The sequence below is a fragment of the Erinaceus europaeus genome, chromosome 10 (assembly GCF_950295315.1).
Source record: "Erinaceus europaeus chromosome 10, mEriEur2.1, whole genome shotgun sequence".
NCBI classification, from domain to species: Eukaryota; Metazoa; Chordata; class Mammalia; order Eulipotyphla; family Erinaceidae; genus Erinaceus; species Erinaceus europaeus.
In genome coordinates, this window is record NC_080171.1 from 24,341,378 (window position 1) to 24,362,019 (window position 20,642).

At 38.8% G+C, this 20,642-nt stretch overlaps 1 protein-coding gene across 3 annotated transcripts in view; it reads right to left on the minus strand.

Annotated features, from left to right (window-relative positions):
* Positions 1 to 20,642, minus strand: part of RIC1 (RIC1 homolog, RAB6A GEF complex partner 1) — a 96,670-nt gene that overhangs the window by 63,102 nt on the left and 12,926 nt on the right. For all 3 annotated transcript variants that reach the window (XM_060199310.1, XM_007536075.3, XM_016193872.2), the window contains exons 2-3: positions 16,591 to 16,698; positions 9,750 to 9,829 (exon numbers count right to left, since the gene is read on the minus strand). In XM_060199310.1, coding sequence (XP_060055293.1) covers positions 9,750 to 9,829; positions 16,591 to 16,698 — 188 coding nt within the window. The remainder of the gene's footprint in view (positions 1 to 9,749; positions 9,830 to 16,590; positions 16,699 to 20,642) is intronic.

The window sequence follows — 20,642 nt, forward strand, 5'->3', positions numbered from 1 at the left end:
AATCAGGGGGTAAATTATCTCTACACGGTGAAGTATACATTATGATGACATTTGTTGAAATTATTCTCATTACACTGAAATTAAATCATTTGCAATTTCAAGATCTATGAAACTCCAATCTAAGCATACACCCAAGTATACTCTAAAGCTACATTAAAGGGACAGCAAAACAGCTCACCTGGATAGTGGACTGCTTTGCCATATGCACGACCCAGGTTCCAGCCGAGCTTCAAGAGCTATAGTTTCAGCCTCTCACCCCTCCCACCTGAGCCCTGCTACCTCTGTCTCTATGCTGGGGGGGGGGGGGGGAGTCATCCCCGAGGGTAAAGAAGCCCTAGTGATAAATAATGGTAAATTGTCTCTTGGAATTTATCAGAGCTACAGTGGTTACTGAGAATGGGGTACTGGAGAGTGGGGTGAATGTCATACTCCATGCACAGGAGTATAATCTTTTTAATTTTGAAAAACACTAATGAGTCACTAAAAAGAAAATCAAAAAATTAACCAAAAGGTAAATAATCTTAAAGGTATAAGGAGTCACTGAATAAGACAATTATCATTGTTGAAGTTCTGACTTCTGATATCAAAAGGAAGGATTCTGGACACAAAATAAGTGGAGATGGAAAGATCAAGTGGATATCTGACCTGCTCTCAGATGGAGCATAATGGAAAGTGATAGGCAACCCAAGGGAAGAGACTGTCACACAATACAAAGAAGTAGAGATATTCCAGAAAAACTCTTGTGATGAACTCAGAATTCAGAGAAGAGAAACAAAAGATAATACCACTTCTTCAGTTGAAAACATAACTACTGACTTCAACTACACTACCAGTATTCTATAGAACTATTAGAAACCTCTCTATATAATTTTCCCTTTTTTGATTCCTTAACTGTCCAAATAAATTCCCAAATTGTAGCATATCTAGATGGAGATAAATAAGGGCACAGCCACCTAACCATCTGGGGCCCTAGTCAGGGAATCCTTGGGTCCCTAGGTGCTAATGGATCCCTCTCTGCACCACCACTGGTCACTTACAGAACGTCATCACAAGCCCTCTGTGGGCCCTCTCAGGACCTTGCCTCCATCACAGAGCAGCTAGGGTAGGGACTGTCCCAGTCTCTGATGGGAGGCTGGGGTATCCTGCTCTGCCACTCGAGGAAGACTGGTCCTGAAATGAGTGCAGATTGCACTATTCCCAGCTGTGACCTGAGCTGCCAACTCAGACCAATAGGGATTTAGAGGTTACAGGGGCTCTGGTGCTAAATACACACACACACACACACACACACACACACACACACACACACACACAATTTATGAATCTGTGACTATGGGCAAGTTACCTGACCCCTCTGCTGCAGTTCACATAGTTATTATATCTAGCTACCTCAGAGGATTGTTGGAAGTATTCAAAGTATGAAAGTGGGTCTGAGTTGAGTCCATACTCCCAGAGGGATAAAGAATAGGAAAGCTATCAGGGGAGGGGATGGGAGGAGATCTGGTGGTGGGAATTGTGTGGAGTTGTACCCCTCTTATCCTATGGTTTTGTTAATGTCTCCATTTGTAATAAGTTTTAAAAAATTTTAAAAAAAGAAGTGGGTCTGAGGAGACAGAATAATGGTTATGCAAAAGAATATCATGCCTGATGCTCTGACGAGTCAGGTTTAATCCCCAGGATCACATTAATCCAGAACTGTGCAGTGTTTTGAGACAGAAAGGCAGATAGAGAAGAAAGAAAGAGGGAGGGGGAGACAGAGAGAAATCAAGAGGGAAGTGGGAAATAGAGAAAGAGCAACACTACATCACTTGTGAAGTTTCCTCCTTGCTGGTGGAGACTGGGGGCTTGAACTCAGGTCCTTGAACACACCACTGCCCAACCATTCTGTTAATTACTAATAATTTAAACTTTTCATATAATGAAATATAGCTTCCAATAAATTCCTTCTAAATTTCAGCAGTATGCCACCATCTAGAACTGTGGTAAGTAATACTTTTATATTTTCATCTAGTTTTACTTACTTTTTTTTTTAAGTCATGCTTTATAATTATGAGTATTTAAAAATTTCAATAGTCTCTTCAACAGAGGTTCCCTTCTATCAAAAGGTTAAAAAAGGCTAAGAAAAATGCAAAATATACAGAAAAACAAGTTTAAAAATCAAAAGTCCATGTCACCTGAATTCTAATCAAGAATAATTACCAGGAGTTCCTGTTCCGGAGGCGGAGCTACAAGCAGCAGATCGCTTTCTCTCCTCTCCTCTCCTCTCCTCTCCTCTCCTCTCCTCTCCTCTCCTCTCCTCTCCTCTCCTCTCCTCTCCTCTCCTCTCCTCTCCCCTCCTCTCCTCTCCCCTCCCCTCCCCTCCCCTCCCCTCCCCTCCCAGATCAACTAGGAATACCAAAGGAGACCACCCGTACTGAAACAAGACAGGACTAGAATGACCACAGGAACCCAGTAAATCCCCGTGAGTACAAACACGCGTGGCTGGTGACAGAGAGGAGAGAGGGGCCTAAGGAGAGATTAAGTGACTGCTAACAGTTCAACAGTTTATCGGTGGAGACACCACCTCCAGTCTGCTCCACAACAAGGGGCCAGCTGACGGGAGGAAAGGACTCCCCAGAGACTCACCAAGTGCAACTCTGAGTCTCCATTGCTACTACCCTCAGAATCTGGAGCAGCAACAGGGAGGGACACCAGGGCACAGAGATCTAACCGGAAACTCAGGAGAAGACCTATACCTCGGTGGCATAGCTGAGGGGCTGTGAAAGTCTCTTTGCATAACCACTGGATTATCTCTGCCACACCCTGCTTTATCTCTTGGTCAGGAGTCAGTGATTAAGCTAAGAAGCCTATTGACAGTTTAAAAGCCCTCAGGCTCCCATAGCCTACAGGGAAGGTAAAAAAAAAAAAGAGGCTTTTACACCACTGAGCTCCAACTCAGGGATTGAAAAAACTGTTAACTTCCACCACGGTAAACCCTTTAATTAAATTACTTGGACACAAGTCAATCCAGGCAATAGTGATCAATAATTTGAAAAGTACTGATAAAGGGAACTCATAACATAATATATAAAATGGTTAAAACAACAAGAAAAAATATTGGAGACTCGAACCAGGACAAGAGTCCAGCTAAAAGTCCTCCAGAGGGTGAAGCACAAAACAACGAGTTCAACATCCAAACATTAGCTAAGGAAATAATAACAGGAGTGAGTAAAGAATTTGAAAAAATTGTAATCAGAAATGCAGGAACAACAAATGAGAATATGGAAGAAAATTCTAATTATCTCATGGTTATTAGAGAGCTGAAAGCTGAAATTGCTGAGCTAAGAAGGCAACTAGCTGAACAAGCTAAAACAGTATCAGAGCAGGGCAACAAAATAGATGAACTCCAGAAAGCAGTAGAGGGCAGAGAGAATAGAATCTATGAGGCTGAAGACAGAATTAGAAAGATTGAGGATGAATTAGAGACAACTAAAAAAGAAGTAAGAGATCTCAAAAAGAGATTCAGAGATGCTGAAAACAACAACAGAGTCCTATGGGATGACTTCAAAAGAAACAATATACGCATTATTGGCTTACCAGAGGAAGAAAGAGAAGGAGAGGAAGAAAGCATTCTCCAGGCCATAATAGCTGAAAATTTCTCTAGTCTAGACAACACCAAAGACATAAAGATTCAAGAAGCCCAGAGGGTCCCTAACAAAATTAACCCAGACCTAAAGACACCAAGACATGTCATACTTAGAATGGAAAGGAATAAGGATAAAGAAAGGATCTTCAAGGCTGCAAGAGAAAAACAAAGAGTCACCTACAAAGGAAAACCCGTAAGATTAGCAGCAGACTTCTCCATACAAACACTACAGGCCAGAAGAGAATGGCAAGATATCTATCGAGTACTCAATGAGAAAGGCTTTCAGCCAAGAATACTATATCCTGCTAGACTGTCATTCAGACTAGATGGAAGCAACAAAACCTTCTCAGAAAAGCAACAGTTGAAGGAAGCAACCATCACCAAGCCTGCCCTGAAAGAAGTTCTGAAAGGTCTCCTATAAACAATCAGACCACCACAAATAGGACATATATCAAAACACTCTAAAACTCTACAAGAATGGCGTTAAATATCTTCAATCTTTGATATCAATAAATGTCAATGGCCTGAATTCACCTATTAAAAGACACAGAGTAGGAAGATGGATCAGAAAACACAACAATATGTTGTCTACAGGAAACTCACCTAACGCAACAAGACAAACACAGACTTAAAGTGAAAGGATGGAAAACTATCATATAAACCAATGGCCCACAAAAAAGGGCAGGAACAGCTATTCTCATATCTGACATGATAGACTTTAAAATAGGTAAGATTAAAAAAGATAGGAATGGACACTACTTAATGCTCAGAGGATCAGTCAACCAAGAGGACTTAACAATTATTAATATCTATGCACCCAATGAGAAGCCATCTAAATACATCAAACTTCTACTGAAAGAGCTACAGCAATATATTAACAGTAACACAATCATAGTAGGGGACTTCAACACCCCACTCTCTCAACTTCACAGATCATCCAGGCAGAAAATCAGTAAAGACATAAGGGAGCTAAATGAAGAGATAGATAAACTGGAACTATTGGACATTTTCAGAGTCATTCATCCCAAGAAACTGGAATACACATTTTATTCAAATCCACATGGATCATTCTCAAGGATAGACCATATGTTAGGCCACAAAGACAGCATCAGCCAATTCAAGAGCATTGAAATCATCCCAAGCATCTTCTCAGACCACAGTGGAATTAAACTAACACTTAACAATCAACAAAAGATTAGTAACAGTCCCAAAATGTGGAAGCTCAACAGTACACTTCTTAACAACTTCTGGGTCAAAGAGGAAATCAAGGAAGAAATCAAAATGTTTCGAGAGTTCAGTGAAAATGAAGACACAAGCTATCAAAATATTTGGGACACAGCTAAAGCAGTCCTAAGAGGGAAGTTCATAGCTATACAAGCACACATTAGGAAACAAGAAAAGGCACAAATAAGCAGCCTGATTGCACATCTTAAAGACCTAGAAGAACAACAACAAAGGAATCCTAAAGCAACCAGAAGGACAGAAATCACTAAAGTTAGGGCAGAAATAAATAACATTGAGAATAGAAAAACCATACAAAAGATCAACGAAAGTAAATGTTGGTTCTTTGAAAGAGTGAACACAGTCAACAAACCTTTAGCCAGACTCACAAGACAAAAAAGGGAGAAGACCCAAATAAATCGGATAGTAAATGAAAGAGGAGATATCACAACAGACACCGCAGAAATTCAACATATCATGTGAGGCTTCTATGAACAACTATATGCCACCAAGCTAGATAATCTGGAAGAAATGGACGATTTCCTAGATACCTACCAACTTCCAAAACTAGGTAAAGAGGAAGTGGATAACATGAACAGGCCCATCACAGCTAATGAAATTGAAACAGTTATCAAAAATCTCCTCAAAAATAAAAGTCCTGGACCAGATGGTTTTACAAATAAATTCTACAAAACCTTCAAAGAAGAACTAATACCTCTACTTTTAAAAGTCTTCCAGAAGATTGAAGACACTGGAATACTCCCTGCCAGCTTCTATGAAGCCAACATCACCCTGATACCAAAAGCAGACAGGGACACAACCAAAAAAGAAAACTACAGACCAATATCTCTGATGAACATAGATGCGAAAATATTGAACAAAATTCTAGCCAACCGGATACAGCAGTATATCAAAAAGATTGTTCATCATGACTAAGTGGGGTTTATCCCAGGCATGCAAGGTTGGTTTAATATACGTAAGTCAATCAATGTGATCCACCACATCAACAAAAGCAAGACCAAAAACCACATGGTCATATCAATAGATGCAGAGAAAGCCTTTGACAAAATACAACATCCCTTTATGATCAAAACACTACAAAAAATGGGAATAGATGGAAAATTCATGAAGATCGTGGAGTCTATATATAGCAAACCTACAGCCAACATCATACTCAATGGTGAAAAACTGGAAGCATTTCCCCTCAGATCAGGTACTAGACAGGGCTGCCCACTATCACCATTACTATTCAACATAGTGTTGGAAGTTCTTTCCGTAGCAATCAGGCAGGAGCAAGGAATTAAAGGCATACAGATTGGAAGAGAAGAAGTCAAACTCTCCTTATTTGCAGATGACATGATAGTATACATGGAAAAACCTAAGGAATCCAGCAAGAAGCTTTTGGAAATCATCAGGCAATACAGTAAGGTGTCAGGCTATAAAATTAACATTCAAAAGTCAGTGGCATTCCTCTATGCAAACACTAAGTTAGAAGAAATTGAAATCCAGAAATCAGTTCCTTTTCCTATAGCAACAAAAACTATAAAATATCTAGGAGTAAACCTAACCAAAGAAGTGAAAGACTTGTATACTGAAAATTATGAGTCACTACTCAAGGAAATTGAAAAAGACACAAAGAAGTGGAAAGATATTCCATGTTTATGGGTTGGTAGAATTAACATCATCAAAATGAATATATTACCCAGAGCCATCTACAAATTTAATGCTATCCCCATCAAGATCCCAAGCACATTTTTTAGGAGAATAGAAAAAATGCTACAAATGTTTATCTGGAACAAGAAAAGACCTAGAATTGCCAAACAATCTTGAGAAAAAAGAACAGAACCGGAGGCATCACACTCCCAGATTTCAAACTGTATTATAGGGCCATTGTCATCAAAACTGCTTGGTACTGGAACATGAACAGACACACTGACCAGTGGAATAGAATTGAGGCCCCATACCTATGGACATCTAATCTTTGACAAAGGGGCCCAGACTATTACATGGGGAAAGCAGAGTCTCTTCAACAAATGGTTTTGGAAACAATGGGTTGAAACATGCAGAAGAATGAAACTGAACCACTGTATTCCACCAAATACAAAAGTAAATTCCAAGTGGATGAAGGACTTGGATATTAGACCACAAACTATCAGATACTTAGAGGATAATATTGGCAGAACTTTTTTCCGCATAAATTTTAGACATTTTTAATGAAACGAATCCAATTACAAGGAAGACTAAGGCAAGTATAAACCTATGGGACTACATCAAATTAAAAAGCTTCTTCACAGCAAAAGAAACCACTACCCAAACCAAGAGACCCCTCACAGAATGGGAGAAGATCTTTCCATGCCATACATCAGATAAGAGTTTAATAACCAACATATATAAAGAGCTTGCCAGACTCAACAACAAGACAACAAATAACCCCATCCAAAAATGGGGGGAGGACTTGGACAGAATATTCACCACAGAAGAGATCCAAAAGGCCGAGAAACACATGACAAAATGCTCCAAGTCTCTGATTGTCAGAGAAATGCAAATCAAGACAACAATGAGATATCACTTCACTCCTGTGAGAATGTCATACATCAGAAAAGGTAACAGCAGCAAATGCTGGAGAGGGTGTGGGGTCAAAGGAACCCTCCTGCACTGCTGGTGGGAATGTCAATTGGTCCAACCTCTGTGGAGAACAGTCTGGAGAACTCTCAGAAGGCTAGAAATGGACCTACCCTATGACCCTGCAATTCCTCTCCTGGGGATATATCCTAAGGAACCCAACACATCCATCCAAAAAGATCTGTGTACACATATGTTCTTGGCAGCACACTTTGTAACAGCCAAAACCTAGAAGCAACCCAGGTGTCCAACAACAGATGAGTGGCTGAGCAAGTTGTGCTCTATATACACAATGGAATACTACTCAGCTGTAAAAAATGGTGACTTCATTGTTTTCAGCCGATCTTGGATGGACCTTGAAAAAATCATGTTGAGTGAAATAAGTCAGAAACAGAAGGATGAATATGGGATGATCTCACTCTCAGCCCGAAGTTGAAAAACAAGATTAGAAAAGAAAACAGAAGTCGAACCTGAAATGAAATTGGAGTATTACACCAAAGTAAAAGACTCTGGGGTAGGTGGGTGGGTGGGTGAGGAGAAAAAAAAAAAAAGAAGAAATGTGGGAAAAGCTATGAAATCCATAAATACCTGGTATTTATTTGTAAAAACAAAATAAAAAAGACAAGAACAATAACAAAAACCTTGGACTGAGGAGACAGTATATAGGTTATGCAAAAGACCTTCATATTTTAAACCAGAGCTATGCTCTATTTTCTCTCTGAATTTCTTTCTCATTAAAATAACAAATAAAAAAAATAAAAGTAAAAAATTTCCAAATGTTCTACAAAATCTGTATGTCCTTAGTTAGCAAAAATCTGTGCTTTGAATAGAGAAAGGGCCTTTTAAATTTTTTGAAGTTATTTACTTTATTTATTTCATGCACACACAGAGAACCAGATCATCATTCTGGCACGTTGATGCCAGGGATCAAACTTAGAACATCATGCTTATGGGCCCAGAATTCTACCACTGGGCCATCTCCCTGACCGAAGAACCTTTTTTGTATAAAAATAAAATTATGAATGGTTGGAAGAACACACAAACTCCTTTCTTGATAAGGTGGCAGAGACCTTTATGTTTTATTTTATTTTTTTATATTTATTTTCCCTTTTGTTGCCCTTGTTTTATTGTTGTAGTTATTATTGTTGTTGTTATTGACGTCATTGCATTGGATAGGGTAGAGAGAAATCAAGAGAGGATAGGAAGGCAGAGAGGGGCAGAGAAAGTCAGACACCTGTGGACCTGCTTCACCACCTGTGAAGTGACTCCCCTACAGGTGGGGAGCCTGGGGTTCAAACCGGGATCCTTATGCTGGTGCTTGTGCTTTGTGCCATGTGCGCTTAGCCCACTGCGCTACCGCACGACCCAGGGGAAAAAAAAAAAGGTGAATTCACCTTCTTCATCTCATCTTGGATAGAGCTTGAATGAATCATGTTAAGTGAAATCACCCAGAAAGAGAAGGAAGAATATGGGATAATCTCAATCACAGAAGTTAAAAAAAATTGCTCAACAATTTGTTTGGCTTTGTATGTTAACTCTCTTTTCAGCCACCAGGTTCCAGATGCCATCAGGATGCCAGCCAGGCTTCACTGAACTGAAGACCCCACCAATGTGTCCTGGAGCTCTGCTTCCCCAGAGACCCACCCTACTAGGGAAAGAGAGAGGCAGACTGGGAGTATGGACTGACCAGTCAATGTCCATGTTCAGTGGGGAAGCAATTACAGAAGCCAGACCTTCCACCTTCTGCAACCCACAATGACCCTGGGTCCATGCTCCCAGAGGGATAGAGAATGGGAAAGCTATTGGGGAGGGGATGGGATATGGAGATTGGGTGGTGGGATTGTGTGGAGTTGTACTCCTCCTACCCTATGGTTTTGTTAATTTATCCTTTCTTAAATAAAAAATAAATTTAAAAATAAAAAAAAAGAATAATTACCATTTGGGATATAAACTTTTTCTATACATATACAAAAATATATGAGAAAAGCTACCTGTATCTTATTAACACTTCACTGCTTTCCCTCATGACTATTTTGCTCCTTTCCAATAAGAAATGTAAAGGACTAGATCTAGAAAATATTTATTTTGAAAGTCAAAGAAGGGTTATAGTACATCTATATTCAAGTAATGATAGTTGAAAGACCTGGTGGTAATATCTGAAACACTATTTTGGAAATGCTGGCCTAGTTATAATAAATTCAGACAATCCAAAACTGTAATAGTTTTGTAGAAGCAAAATATGTAAATCAAATACTAGCAGATTATAAGACAACAAACTTACTTGGGATACACTGGTTCATAAAGGAACTTGTCTCCTCTTGCAGAAGTAATATGAAAAAATAAGATATAGCCATTTGCTGTCTGAAAAAAAAACACCATGAATTAAAGAGTAAGACTGACCAAAATCCTAAAATTTAATTTTATATATTACTACTTTGAAGTCTTAAAAAGCAAATACTTTATTATAGCTCATACTGTTCACCATACTCCATCGAAAGAGATTATAGATGTGCAAACAATTCATAAACATGGAGTAGAAATCAGTAGTGTATAATTATTATAGATACTAGTATCCTTAATTAATAGCATTAGGGTGGAGGAGAACAATGCTTATGCAAAAGAATTTCATGCCTGAAGTTCTGAAAGTCCCAAGTTTAATCCCCAGTACCATCATAAGCCAGATCTAAGCAATGCATTAAATAACTGCATTATTCATTAATAGATGATTATTTTCAAAAATCCTACAAAATTCTTAGAACTCTACAATAGCATGGCAAATGGTTTTCCAAAATCTAAAGGAAGCAACGTTATCTAGCAGTAATCAAATGATTTTTTTTTTTTATTCAAATAAATAGTATAAGTGGGATTGCTTCCTTGAGTTCCCTTCCCTCTGGCCCATCTTTTGTATAAAGAGATGCCACAGATTTATGAGTATTGATTTTGTAACCTGATACTTTAGTGAATTTACTGATGGTTTCCAGTAGTTTTCTGGCAGTTTTGGGGGTCCTTTAAGTATAACAACATATCATTTGCAAATAATGACAGTTTAACTTCATCCTTTCCAATCTGAATTCTTTTGATATCTCTTTCTTGCTTGAATATGTTTCTATGTTGAATAGAAATGGTGAACGCAAACATCCTTGCCCAGCTCCTGTTTGGGGGGAGAGGGGTTTTCAATGTTTCCCCACTGAATATGATTGATGTCAGCCATGGGCTTGACTTATACAGCCTTTATTATTTGAGGAACTTCCATTCTGCTCCCTATTTCTTGAGGGCCTTTATCATAAATAGGTGTTGAACCTTATCAAAGGCTTTTTCTGCATCAACTGAAAAATCATATAATAAAATCATGGATTACCTTGATTGACTTATGGATGCTAAACCATCCTTGTTTCTCAGGGATGAATCCCACTTGGTCTTGGTGTATTATTCTCTTAATGTGTTGTTGAATATGATTAGCTAGGATTTTGTGGAGAATCTCTGTATGAATGTTCATCAAGTATATGTGTCTATAATTTTCTTTTCTGGTGGAGTCCTTTCCTGCTTTGGGGATCAGAGTAATAGTAGCCTTATAGAATGTATGTGTAAGTGCTTCCTTTTTTCTTCTATCTTCTGAACAAGTCTGAGGGAATGAGTGTTAATTCTTCTTTGAACGTTTTATAGAATTCATTAGTATATATAAAAATTAAAAAAAAAAAGAATTAGTATAGCCATCTGTACCTGAGCTTTTGTTTTTGGGGATGCTTTTGATTAGTGTTTCAATTTCTGCACTAGTGATTGGCCTGTTAAGTTCATCTATTTACTTTTGTGTCAACAGTGGCAGCTGGTATGCCTCTAAGAATGTGTCTATTTCGGGGGTTGGGCGGTGGCGCAGTGGGTTAAGCGCATGTGGCGCAAAGCGCAGGGACCAGCGTAAGGATCCCGGTTCGAGCCCCCAGCTCCCCACCTGCAGGGGAGTCGCTTCACAGGTGGTGAAGCAGGTCTGCAGGTGTCTATCTTTCTCTCCCCTTCTGTCTTCCCCTCCTCTCTCCATTTCTCTCTGTCCTATCCAACAATGAATTGCGTCAACAATAATCATAACCGCAGCGAAGCTACAACAAGGGCAACAAAAGGGGGGGGGAAATGGCCTCCAGGAGCGGTGGATTCATGGTGCAGGCACCGAGCCCAGCAATAACCCTGGAGGAGGAAAAAAAAAAAAAAGAATGTGTCTATTTCTTCTAATTTGACATACTTATGTCTATATAGATGTCCATAATAGCCTTGTATAATCTTTTGTATGTCTGCCTAGTCTGTCACTGTCTCCTTTACATTCAGTATTTGTTTCATATATTTGGGTGCACCTGAGTTTGGGGCAAATATATATATTTAGATTTTTAATATTTATTTATTTACTCCCTTTTGTTGTCCTTGTTTTTTATTATTGTAGTTATTATTGTTGTTATTGATGTCTTTGTTGTTGAATAGGACAGAGAGAAATGGAGAGAGGAGGGGAAGGCAGAGAGGACGAGAGAAAGATAGACACCTGCAGACCTGTGGGCTCGAATGGGGATCCTTATGCCGGTCCTTGAGCTTTCTACCACCTGCACTTAACCTGCGGTGCTACTGCCTGACTCCCGGGGCATATATATATTTATAATGGTTATGTATTCTTGTTAGATTAATCCTTTGACCATTAATAGTGTCCTTCTCTCTCTCTTTTTTCTTTACCTGAAAGTCTATTTTATTTGTGAAGAGAATAGTTGTCCCAGGGTGTGGATAGATAGCATAGTGGTTATGCAAAGATAATCTAAGGCCTGAGATCCAAAGTCACAGGTTCAATCCCCCACACCACCATAAACTAGAGTAATTAGTGCTCTGGTAAGAAACAGAATAGTTTTTTCTTTGGGTGTGTGTTTCCTGAATATATTATGACAGATGGATCCTTTTCTGTAATCCATTTAGCTACTCAGTCTTTTGACAGGTGAATCTGTGCCATTCACATTTACAGTGATTACTGATATAGGTGGTTCCATTCAGATTTTTGTTTTGATTTTATTTTAAATTGTTGATTCTTTTCCCATTTGTTTCTATCCATCATTTTGTGTGGATGGATTTCTGTGATCAGTTCCTCATTAACTTCTCTTGTACTTCCTGTAAATCTCTATTCCTTCTTTTGTGATGTGGTTACCATGAGAATAATAACTAACATATCTTAAAAAAAAAAAACTCTTCAGTTGGTCTTGATTAACATTTGATAGAACTTTGTCCATTAGCTCCCTCCCCTTTCCTGCTTTATTGTTTTTTCCTTTTTTTTAAGATTTTAGTTATTTATTAGTAAGAAAGATAGGAGGAGAGAGAAAGAACCAGACATCACTCTGGCACATGTGCTGCCAAGGATCGAACTCAAGACCTCATGCTTGAGAGTCCAAAGCTTTATCACTGCGCCACCTCCCGGACCACTTGTTTTTTCCTATTTTTACTGCTATTCACCTTGGTTAGAACATATATTTCTTAGCACCTTCTTCTCTTGTGGGACTTCTTAAAATAACTCTTGTAAGGTGGAGTTGATGATGGCAAATTCCTTTAGCTTTTGGATATTTGAGAAGACCTTAATTTCTCCTTCATATCTGAAGAATAATTTTGTATGATCCAAGATTTGTGGCTGGAATTTCTTATTTTCTAGTACTCTGAACATGTTATCTCACTCTTTTTTTGCCTCTAGGGTTTGTGAAAAGAAGTGTAATAAAAGCCTGGTAACTCTACCTTTGTGTGTAATTTCTTTCCTAGCAGCCTACAATTTTTTTTCCTTGTCATTAAGTTTTGATAATTTTACAGTGATGTGCTCTGGTGGTGGCTATTTTGTATGCATGTACCTGGGTGTATGCTCTGCCTCTTGGATGCATATGCTCTGAAGACTGCCTAACTGAGGGAAATTCTTAGCTATGCTTTCTCTGAATATAGTCTCTGTTCTCTTTACCCTGTTCTCTTCCTCAGGAATTCTTATCACTCTTACATTCAACCTTTTGATAGAGTCTGCAATTTCAGAGAGTTGCTTCATTCTTTCTAAACCTGTCCTCTCCCTCATCTTTAACTTGAAAGAGTGGGCTAAGTATATTTTCTAGCTTAGATCATCTTTATTCTGCATGAGTGAGCCTACTTCCTATGCCTATCAAGCTTCTACTGCACTGGTTCTTCACTCCTTGCAACTCTATAAAGTTTTTCTTTCATGTTTCCTAACTGCTTAGGGAACTCTGATTGAAGCTTTTCTTTCATGTTTTCTAGTTTCTTAGAGAACTCTGTTTGAAGCTCTTTTGTTTCCTTACTCCTTAGCGAAATACTCTTTTAACTGTTGAATATGTTTCTCTATACTATGCATAGATTCTTGGAGAGTCCTAATAATGAGCTTTCTGTAGTCTTCCTCTGATAGTTGCTCTATGCTGTTAATTAGAGTCCTGTTTCATTGCTTTTTTTGTTCTTTCACACCTGAAACTTGTTTTTGCAGTACTTCTGGTATGCATTTGTGCTGGTTATTGCTGGCTAGCAGGTGGTGCTATTATTGTGATCACTGAACTTCCCTTTGTTTATATGCTGGGTGGTGGGGGCTAGGGGTTGAGGATGTTTAGTGTTATTTCTCTGAGCTGTGTGGTATGTATATTTATGGTTTCTTTGTATGATTTTAGTCTGAAACCATGCCTCAGAGGTTTGTTGCTTGGTGGATGCTGTGTTCAGAAAAGCAGGGCTCAACTTACCATTTAGCTGCCAGCTGCCACAAATTTCCTTTCTGTATGGCTGCCCTTGTTTTGGTGACAGAGCAGACTGATTTTCATCAGAAATGTCCCATGTTCTTGTTCAGTAGGCTATCACCCTCAAGGTCACTGACTTAAAGCTCACTGGTTCTCCTCTCTCACAGCCAGCACTCCTTAGCTGTGCATAGAGGGAATGTGGTACTGTACTCTGGCGCTCTTAACCTCCATTTGTTTGATTTCAATCCCACACCCTGCCTTGCCCCAACCTGAGGCTGCAGTGCTTATGTGGATATCTCAGGTACAGTTGGTGAGGTTTGTTAAGATTGACAGTTGTAGCTATTTGTTGTTCTGATATTCTGTTCTGTTCATTCTTACTCCATGGCCACACCTCCAAGAAGCCTTTATTATGAACTCTCTATACTGCTTTATGTAGGGCCATACCAGTTTGCACCTCTATTAACAAAGTAATAGAATTCTTTTTTCATCTCATCTTCACCACCATTTGTCATTCCCAACTCATTAAAAAGAAAAAATGGGGGGGTGAGTGGGCAGTGGTGCACCAGGTTAAGTGCACATGTATGAAGTACAGGATCCCAGTTCAACTTCCTGGCTCCCATCTGGAGGGGGGATCACTTCACAAATGGTGAAGCAGGTCTGCACATGTCTCTTTCTCTCCCCTTCTCTACACCCCCCTCAATTTCTATCCTATCCAATAAAAGAATGAAAAATGGCTGCCAGGAGCAGCAGATTCATAGTGCTGGCACCAAGCCCTAGTAAAACCCTGGGGGCAAAGCAAACAAAAAAAAAAAGGGAGGTAAAGATCTGAACACACTTTTTCAAAGAAGAAATGAAAAATATCCATAGACATATATATATATATTTTTTTTTTTAAAAAAAAAAACTCCCCACATTACTTATCACTAGAGGAATGCAAATTAAAACCACAATGAAATGTTATATCACACTGATGAGGATGGTCTATACTTCAAAATAATGATGATTGAACAAAACTACTCCCAAGCACATATCCAAGGGACAAGGAAAAAAAACCAAACACTAATTTGAAAGGATATATGCAACCCTATGTTCACGGATGCACTATTTGCAATCACCAAAATATGTAATCAGCTGACATGCCCAACTGGCAGATGGCCAGATTAAGAAATTGTGGAAAAGGGGCCAGGAGTGGTACACCCAGTTGACTGCACACTTCACCACGTATAAGGGTCTGAGTTCAAAGCTCTAGTCCCCACCTGCAAGGGCTAAGTCTTACCAGAGGTAAGCAGGGCTGCAGGTATCTTTCCCCCTCTCAGTATCTCTCTGTCCTAATAAAAATAATAAGAGGAGAAAGAAAAATAAAGACTGCTGGGAGGTGTGGATTCAATCAATCCATGAGAATATAATTTTTTGTTGACTCTAATTGCCATTTAGTGAGCAATTATAGAAGTCTTCTAGTTCTTATCTTGGTGTTTACTTTTATGTGAGTACATCATGGATTAATCATTTCCAATGGACCATGAGGTGAAAGCACTACTGATTTGCCTAATTAAATGAATTTTAAATATGGAAATTTCCTTTCTAATTATATTAAGGTTCAAAAAAATTCTACTGTAGCCCCAGGACATAGCAGTGAATAAAGTACTAGATTCTTAAGCATAAAATTCCAAGTTTAATCCCTGACATCACATTACTGCTTTGGTTCACTAAATACTGAATGTTTAATCAATAATACAAATTTAAAAAATCAATTACCATTAAACTTTGAGTTCAGAAAATACATCTATCATTAATTTTGTTGAAAACGGATCTTAACTTTTGAAAGCAATAGAAATATACTAAGAAGCAACCCAATATTATTATATACACTATTAAAGTACAGAGTAGTTTCTCAGTAATTTACCCTACAGAATATTGCTAATTCAAATTAGGTGATGATAGTGCAAGACAGGAATGTGACAAACATAAAATTGAAAAACAGATTTAAGCACATCATGTCTGTGAGAAATGCATAAATCAATATGGTGATTCAGTACTGCATAAACACAGCTTTTTAATTTTGTGAGACAGTGGGATATAAAGGGCAGGATTTAAAATTTTGAAATATTGTATGAGTATAAATGAAAGCTTTAAAATATGTATTAGAATTCAAAGACAAAACAGGAAGAAGAGAATAAAGAGAAAAAAATATAGTCATAATATTTAGGAATATGAGGAAATAGCAGAGTCAAAAGCAACTATAAAAGCAATCTCAACATGAAAAACCGGCACAGCAATTCTTGTTACAGAAAATAAATGCTAATGACTATGAAAGATAGGAAGGAGTCATCTAATATAGTCAAATTTAAATGCAATGTAATGATTTCCTAAGAAAATTTTAAAATTGAAAAATCTACTTACTGACACAGCTATCATGGTACTATCTGGCCTCCATTCAGCTTGTTTGTAGAATCCAAACTGAGAAGATGATTTTGCAGGTTCATTGTAGTTTACAATTAACACACTAGGCTGGAAGGAAAGTTGTATTTTATTAATATCTCAAAAATAGATACTTATAAACACACACAAAGTTTAAGGTTAACTTATCATAGAGTATGTTGAAAGTATTCTAATAATTCTGAAAGTATAACTTAAGAAACACAATCCATTGTGAAATCACCAGAAAAATACAAAATTCAAGTAGGAATTCCTCCAAGACAATTTGAGTAGGATTGTATCTATTAAATCAAAATAACCGTAATTAATAACCATCAGAAACAGAGGGAACCGGGTTTAAATGGGCTCACTGGTGAATTTTATCAAACAGTTAAGAAAACTTATACTAATTCTCTATAATCTATAAAAGAAAATCATAGAATACCTCTTACTGTGAGGCCAGCATTATCACTCATAATAAAACTAAAGACCCTACAAGAAAATAAAGAAATACCTCTCACCAACTCAAGTACAAAATAAATGTTCAACAAATTGAATCCAACAATGTATAAAATAGCTACATACTATTACAAAGTATGACTTATTCAGATATGCGTGGCTGTTTTAGTATTCAAAAAAATTAATCAGTACTTCATCCACAGGCCAAAAGAATTTGAAATGTTAATATATAAAAGTCAACCGAACTTTTTTTATTTTTAAAAAAGACATGAGATGTCAACGATCATACTTGGGACCTCATGCTTTTAAATCCAGTGGCTAATCTCACAGGCTGTTCAATTTCATTTCTATATGCCAGTATGGAACATAAGAAATTTGAAGTTACAAACAATACTGCTTATGTTGTCAAGAAAAAAATTTTAAGTGTTCATCTAAAGAACTATGTACAAGACCTATAGGTGAGGGGCCTGATGACAGCACACCAGGTTGAATGTGCATGTTACAGTGTGAAAGAAATTGGGTTCAATGGACATCTAATCTTTGATAAGGGTACCCAACGTATTAAATGAAGGAAGGAAGCTCTCTTCAATAAATGGTGCTGGGAAAACTGGGTTGAAACGTGCAGAAGAATGAAAATGAACCACTTTATCTCACCAGAAACAAAAGTCAACTTCAAATGGATCAAGGACCTGGATGTTAGACCAGAAACTATCAAATACTTAGAGAAAAACATTAGAGGAACACTTACCCACCTAAACCTCAAGGGCATCTTTGATGATACAAACCCAACTGCAAGGAAGACTAAAACAAAAACAAATCAGTAGGACTACATCAAATTTAAAAGCTGCTGCACAGCCAAAGAAATCATCATACAAACCAAGAGACCCCTCACAGAATGGGAGAAGATCTTCACATGCCATACAAGAGACTAATAACCAAAATATACAAAGACTCAGCAAACTTAGCAACAAACAAGCAAATGACCCCATCCAAAAATGGGCAGAAGATATGAACAGAACATTCACTATAGAAGACATCCAAAAGGCTAACAAACACAATGAAAAATTGCTCCAGGTCACTGACTGTCAGAGAAGTGCAAATAAAGACAACATTGAGATACCACCTCACCCCTGTGAGGATGGCATACATCAAAAAGGACAGCAGCAGCAAATGCTGGAGAGGCTGTGGGAACAGAGGAACCCGTCTGCACTACTGGAGGGAATGTAAATTGGTCCAACCTTGCTGCTACTTCTGTGGAGGGGATCCAGCCAGGGGGCAAGTCTCCAATCCTCCCTCACCAGCTCTAAGGGACGGCGTGATTCAGAAAGGAGGACTTGGGGAGTATTCTGGTACAAACACTCATTTTATTTGGGGATGGGTACAGGTTTATAGAGAGAGTTAAACAAAGAACATTTTCCAAATATGCCAGAAATTATAGGTTTCTTAAAGGTCAGTTTGCCCCTATGGTAGGGGGCTGGTATGACAAGAATTGATGAGATATATAAAGGTCAAGACAATTAGTCTCCATGATGCAGGCACTTTAATTATCCAAAGGCATTTGAGAGAAGCATGGGGTTAAACCAGTAAGGTGAGGTAGAGAAAAGAAAAACAAAACTTGATATAAATCACAGATATCAAAGGACACAAGGAAATAAGATTTTTGGGGCTTTTCACTGTCTGGTGTTAGGGGTGTATTCTCCTTGATCAAAAAGTGAAGTGGATGTGTGAACTTTGAGTAAACCCTAAAGCAGGCAACCATTTGGCCTGCTGCTAGCAGGGAGAAGCTAAGTGTGAGAGGCCTGTAGGCTTTCTGTGAGGTTGAGAGACTGACAAGAAGAAACTGAGTCCGGGAGACTTTTCCCTCTTGGCTAAGGAGAGAGGCTAACAATTGGGGTGTCTTTCCAGACCTCCATCCAAGGACGGGAGAGCTTCCCTAAGCTCTACCAAGCTTTCACATCGTCCCACACAACCTCTGTGGAGAGAAGTCTGGAGAACTCTCACAAGGCTAGACATGGACCTTCCATATGACCCAGTAATTCCTCTCCTAGGGATATACCCTAAGGAATCCATAACACCCAAGCAAAAAGATATGTGTACACCTATGTTTATAGCAGCACAGTTCATAATAGGTAAAACCTGGAAGCAAATCAGGTGCCCAACAACAGATGAGTGGCTGAGAAAGCTGTGGTGTGTGTGTGTGTGTGTGTGTGTGTGTGTGTGTGTGTACACACACACACACACACACACATACACACACAATGGAATACTACACAGCTATGAAGAATAATGAACCCACCTTCTCTGACTCATCTTGGATGCAGCTAGGAGGAATTATGTTAAGTGAGCTAAGTCAGAAACACAAAGATGAGTATGGGATGATCCCACTTACAAACAGAAGTTGAGAAAGAAGAACAGAAAGGAAACCTCAAAGCAGGATTTGACTGAATTTGGAGTAGAGCACCAAAGTAAAAAATCTCTGGGTTGAGGGTGAGGGCAGATGTTCAGTTTCCTTGGGGTGGGGGGGAGGGGGGAGTTTGGAGGATCGGATGGGACACAATCTTTTGGTGGTGGGAATGATGTTTATGTACACTCCTACACTTCTCCGCTTCCTCTATAAAGTCTATATTTCTCCCAGTCCTGGAACCTCTAGGATGGGCTTACTTTCCTGCATGCTTCTCCCAATTCATACCAAATGATATTGCATCCACTGATCCCAACCTAATCAACACAACAAGTACCACCTCAGCATGCTTCACTTCAGACTGTGTCCCGAAATGTCAGTCATGGAATGTCAACCCTTCAGGCTCATTACTCGGGTGAGACCTTTCCTTTCATAGTATTGTCTAATTCCATTCCAGGTGGTTCACTCCCTAGCAAAGTCCCAAAACCTAGATATAGATCAGGTCCCATGAGATAGGGCATAGCTTCACATGTATCCACAAATTAGGGCAAAATATATACCTGAAAGCAAAAGTAGACAATATTCTGCAGTGAGTCAGTATAAAGTTCATAATGAGTGTCTACCTACACTTATAAATCCTCCTCACCTACTTCCTATTATAGTTCACTCACTTACTCCAAAGCTAACCTTATCAAAGCAAGGACTGCAAAAGCTGAGTAAGGGCAATAGACTGGCATACTTTAATGATGACTCTTCAGTCACTATCAGGCCACCCCATCAGCTGGGGCCCTATTTGGAGACTCCTGAGATTCCCAAATAGACATGGCAAGCCTAGACCTCAAATAAATTCCTCTCTCCATCATTACAAGTCATCTCTGTCAGGAACAACAAAATAGACCCCTTTGTGGGCCCCCCGCATAGGACCTTGCCCTCAACTTGGATCAACAACAGTAGAGAATGTTCCATCCTCTGAAGGGAGGCTGAACAACAGGCTCTATGCTCCACCTGAGGAAGATGGGTCCTGATATTGGGGCAGCTTGGAATGCTTCTATTCATAACCACAGAATGTAAGCTCAGATCTACAGGGATGCAGAGGTCACATAGGTTCGTAAGCTGATCATGGGCCCAAGATCAGATCAAATCGATGGGGTTTTTAAGTCAACAATATTTATATCCC